At 41.9% G+C, this 4,216-nt stretch overlaps 1 protein-coding gene across 1 annotated transcript; it reads left to right on the forward strand.

Moving 5' to 3' along the window:
• Positions 1-209: 209 nt before the first annotated feature.
• LOC109194597 (choline transporter-like protein 1) lies at positions 210-3,331 on the forward strand (the record flags this gene model as incomplete). Its single annotated transcript, XM_019356088.2, has 3 exons — positions 210-446; positions 760-858; positions 3,291-3,331. Coding segments are annotated over 3 exons (360 nt in total), but the record flags the coding sequence as incomplete, so codon positions are not given.
• Between the last annotated feature and the right edge of the window lie 885 nt (positions 3,332-4,216).

Raw genomic sequence — 4,216 nt, forward strand, 5'->3', positions numbered from 1 at the left:
TTTCTAGCTTACAAACACCCCAGCAGAGCTGGAGCTGATGTTGACTGGTAGGTTACCTGTCTAAGGTGTTCTCGGGAGCTCTGTTGATTTCTGTCTTTAATAGAAAAAAAGTAGCAAGTGAACTTTGAAGCATCACGGCATTTGCAGACAGTGGATTTCAGTTTTTCTTTTCCCACCTGTCATCAGTTTATTTGAATATATCTCCTCAGATCCTGATTGTGACGACGACAGCGTTCGCTGGAGTCCTCCTCCTGAACTACCAGCGGGATTACGCAGAGTGGCTGCTGCCGCTCATCATCGTGTGTCTTTTCTCCTTCCTGGTGGCCCACTGCTTCCTGTCCATCTTTGAGATCGTGGTGGACGTCCTCTTCCTCTGCTTCGCCATTGATACGAAGTACAACGACGGCACTCCAGGGAAGGAGTTCTTCATGGACAAAGCTCTGATGGTGAGATCTTTCGTCTGTTTCCCTCAGAGCTCGGTGAATTAACTAAAATGACTGATATGGTAACATTCAGCTCTGAAATTATGTCAGTGTAATGATAACCTGCAGGTGTCAGTTCAAGAAGGGTGAGTTGTTTGTTGTTGAATCTCCAGTTTGCAATGCATTATGGGATGTGTAGTTCCTTCATTGTTAAACATGATTGTGTTCTAAATAAAGTTTTGATTATGATTCCTCATAACAGGATTTTCTTGAAGATCAATGGCGCGCAGTGTTTTAACCTTTTTGGTCTTCGTTCAACCTTTCTGTGTTCCTGCAGGAGTTTGTGGAGAGCAGCCGGCGGTTGGAGCGTGCCGTGGAACGTGGGCGGAGTCGGGTGAAGGAAGTGGCATCAGAAGGGGCGGAGATCAAGCCCATGGTGAGTGACAGTGACACCAGAGGGGGCGTGGCCAGGCAGAAGAACTCTTTGGAGGAGGCATCGGTGGTCCAGACTGGGGTGGTGACGGGGAGTGGGAGGAGCATCAGGAATTCCAGGTTTACTACCTGTTGGTGGGGGTGCTGGTGGACTGGATGCTGATGGAGCAGAGCGACTTTGTCCTCTGTCTCAGCGAGGACGTCGTCCTCTTCCTCTGTGTCTGCCTTCCCACCTCCACTCTCTTCCTGTTCATCAGCCTGCTGAACACGCCAAACCCGCCCCCTCTGCCAAATCACATGTTAAATCAGCCGCCGTAAACACTGTGTGCTAACCTATACATGCTAACTGATGCATGTGGTGACTCAAGCATGCTGACTGGATGGCCCACTGACGCATGCTAGCCAAACCCATTTACACCGCCGCCATCATCATCATCATCATGCTGGCTGATTCCTCAGAGACTAAACTCCTACTGACTTTTTGTTTGTAATCTATTTATTTTTTACTTTTGTAATTTTTTATTTGAAATATTTTTTTATAAATGTGTTGATTTTTTGTTGCTGTTTGAGTGAATTTCTGTTCAGCCTTATTTTCTCACTGTGGTGCTTTAAACGAGAAGAAGGACTCAGTAGATGGTAAGCTGCAGCTTCAGGTTCATGGTTCAGTCTCAGGCTCTCTTTGTGCTTCTGTGATTCTGGTCCTGGTCATCATGTTTTTAGATATACTACCTTATGATTGGAGAAAAATTCTTTAAACTGAGATGTAAACTCTGCTCTCCCCTGCTGATCAAAATGATTGAATAACCAATAAAATTGGAACAGATATAAGACAGGCTAGTTCATTTTTAAAATATGAATCAAAAATGTTGACAGAGTTCAGTTTATGGACCATAGATTTAAAAAAAAATCTATTTTTCGGGAGCCGATTGAGGTTAACTAAAGGTGGTTTTTAGAAAGATGCTTTCTTCTGGGTCCTAGCTTCCTGTTTGGTTTCATATAATGATATTTCATCTCTTGAACTCATGTCCCTCACAGTTCGAGCAGCTAAGGAAGAGCTAGGTCTGACTCAGAAATGAATTCTAAAGGGTTTTATTTCCCCACCAGATGTTTATTCCTGGTAGAGTGAGACGAATTAAAACCAGAACCAGGGATTGTCACGTCCTGTATGTTTGTCCATCAGCGACCCCCAACAATCAACCAAAAAAACGCAGGAGACAAAAAACAACCAAATCTAGAAGTGCAGCAACAACAGAGAGATGCAAAGGACACTCCAGCTCTTGTAGTTTGTGCAGATTGTGTTTCAGTTTGTGAAAATCCCCAGTATTCTGTCACGGTAGTAATAGCACTGGAAAAATAGCTGTGGTGGATACACTTACCCTGAGTCGCTTCTTAAAGTTTTGCAGAGCAGTTTAAGGATAGCTTTTCCACTCTGGAGCCAAACTGCTAAATGGTTATTTCAACTGTTATAACACCACTTCATAACAGTCACCGTAATACCGTAACATCAAAAGCTACAACTTTAAGAAAGAGGTCCAACAATCAGACGAAACTCTTATGAACAGCACTTGGAGATGATGGAGAGGAAGAACTCCCTTTTAACAGGAAGACACCTCACAGAACCAGGCTCAGGAAGGATGGACTGTCTCGATCAGTTGGAGGTTATTTGCCAGATTCTAGGCTAATTTTTTACAAATAGTCCTTCAGTTAGTCTTACAGTGAAGCAATTTTGCCTAAAACCATCATTGTTTTGCTAATGGATGCTCAGTTAGGATTTATGACAGGAGGTCCTCCCTTGGTGGCAATAACTATATAGATCCTACAAGTGTTTGTAGACAAAGTGGTTGTTAAAGGTAATACTATTGGAAGCTACCTCTTGTATGAACCAGATATCAGAATGTAAGATATAGTAAGCGGCTTCTGGTGCTGTAGTACTCGAGGAAAGGGATTTTACCACAAAAATCTAAAACTGTAACAAAGTGTTGTTGTTGTCATTGTTGTTTTTTTTATCCATTTGATCAGAACTAGTAACATCTTCCAGAAGTAAATCTTTAACCTCAAATTTACCCCTTTTAGCTCTAAGTCCATAGAGCCTCATTTATTCTAGGCATCCCCATGAGCGTCCTCATGAAACAGGATGTCCAGAGATTGGAACTCTCATGGGAATAAGGACCGACTGAAGAATTGTTACACCCATAATAATGATGATGATGATAAAATATAATAATAATATGATGATAATAATAATAATATTAAAAACTGTTAAGTGAATAACTTAGTAAGAAAAACTAGGAAATAAGCAAACCCTGCTCCAGCTATGTGGACCTGACTCACCTTCATCTCCCATTATGCTCTGCTCTCTCCTCCATACCCTGTGTGACTGCCTGTAATGTGTTTGATCATGACTTGTGTTAACCATATGACCATTTCCTGTTTCAGGCTCCGGGGACGAGTTCAGCTTGACCAAAATCAGCCAATGGACTTGTTAAAAAGAGACATTCCAAATGTTTATTTTTACCAACGTGTAACATGTTTACTATGTTTCACTCCAGGGAAAACAATATTTTAATAAGAAACTGTAAAAAGTAACAATGTAATGAAGCACTTTATATTGAAGCGCTGCAGATTTTAAACCGGCTGATGCATTTTTCGTAGTGATGTCCTTTTTTATAAAACTCACCCCAACTCATCGCTCACTCTTCAGTTCCTAACAGTTTCAGCCACTTTTCCGTTTTTTGTCTTAACGTTTGTTCTGGAGACGACCCGACAACAGCTCGTCAACCAAGTCATCAAAGGGGTGGGGCCTGTGGACAGGCCGAACAGCAGCCATAAAACTACATTTATTTGGTGGATGAGATCTGTCCAGGTCAGACTGAGGCTGCCAGACTCCATGTGGGATGGATCACCACGAGTGTGCGTTTTTGTTTTTTCTACCATAGTTAATGCTACAACCTGCAAGGTGTGGGTCATGAGACCAGTCATGTGACTCCTTAATGAAGCACCTTCAGTTTGCTGAAGCCTGAAGTTCTCCTGCAGCTAGGAAGGACAACAGAGCTTGTGGCGAAGACGGGGTTAGTGGCTCTTTTTTAAATCCACCAGACTTGTTTGACAAAACAGGGATTTTTTTAACACTGAAAATAGAGTGTTGTGACCTCTTTGTGTGACTTTTGCTTTAATGCATTAGTTTGGGTCCGAATTAATGCATTATATCACCAAAGTAACACAATATTACAACATTCAATTGTGGCAACAGTAGATGAGTAACTCCTGTGTTTTTTGGGGTAAAATTACTGTTTTATGAATGGGGTCTGGTGGAGTGTAACAGCATCAGTTCCTTGTTTAAAAAAGCTGTTTATATGGGTAAA

Source organism: Oreochromis niloticus, unplaced genomic scaffold (assembly GCF_001858045.2).
Source record: "Oreochromis niloticus isolate F11D_XX unplaced genomic scaffold, O_niloticus_UMD_NMBU tig00006667_pilon, whole genome shotgun sequence".
Lineage (NCBI taxonomy): Eukaryota > Metazoa > Chordata > Actinopteri > Cichliformes > Cichlidae > Oreochromis > Oreochromis niloticus.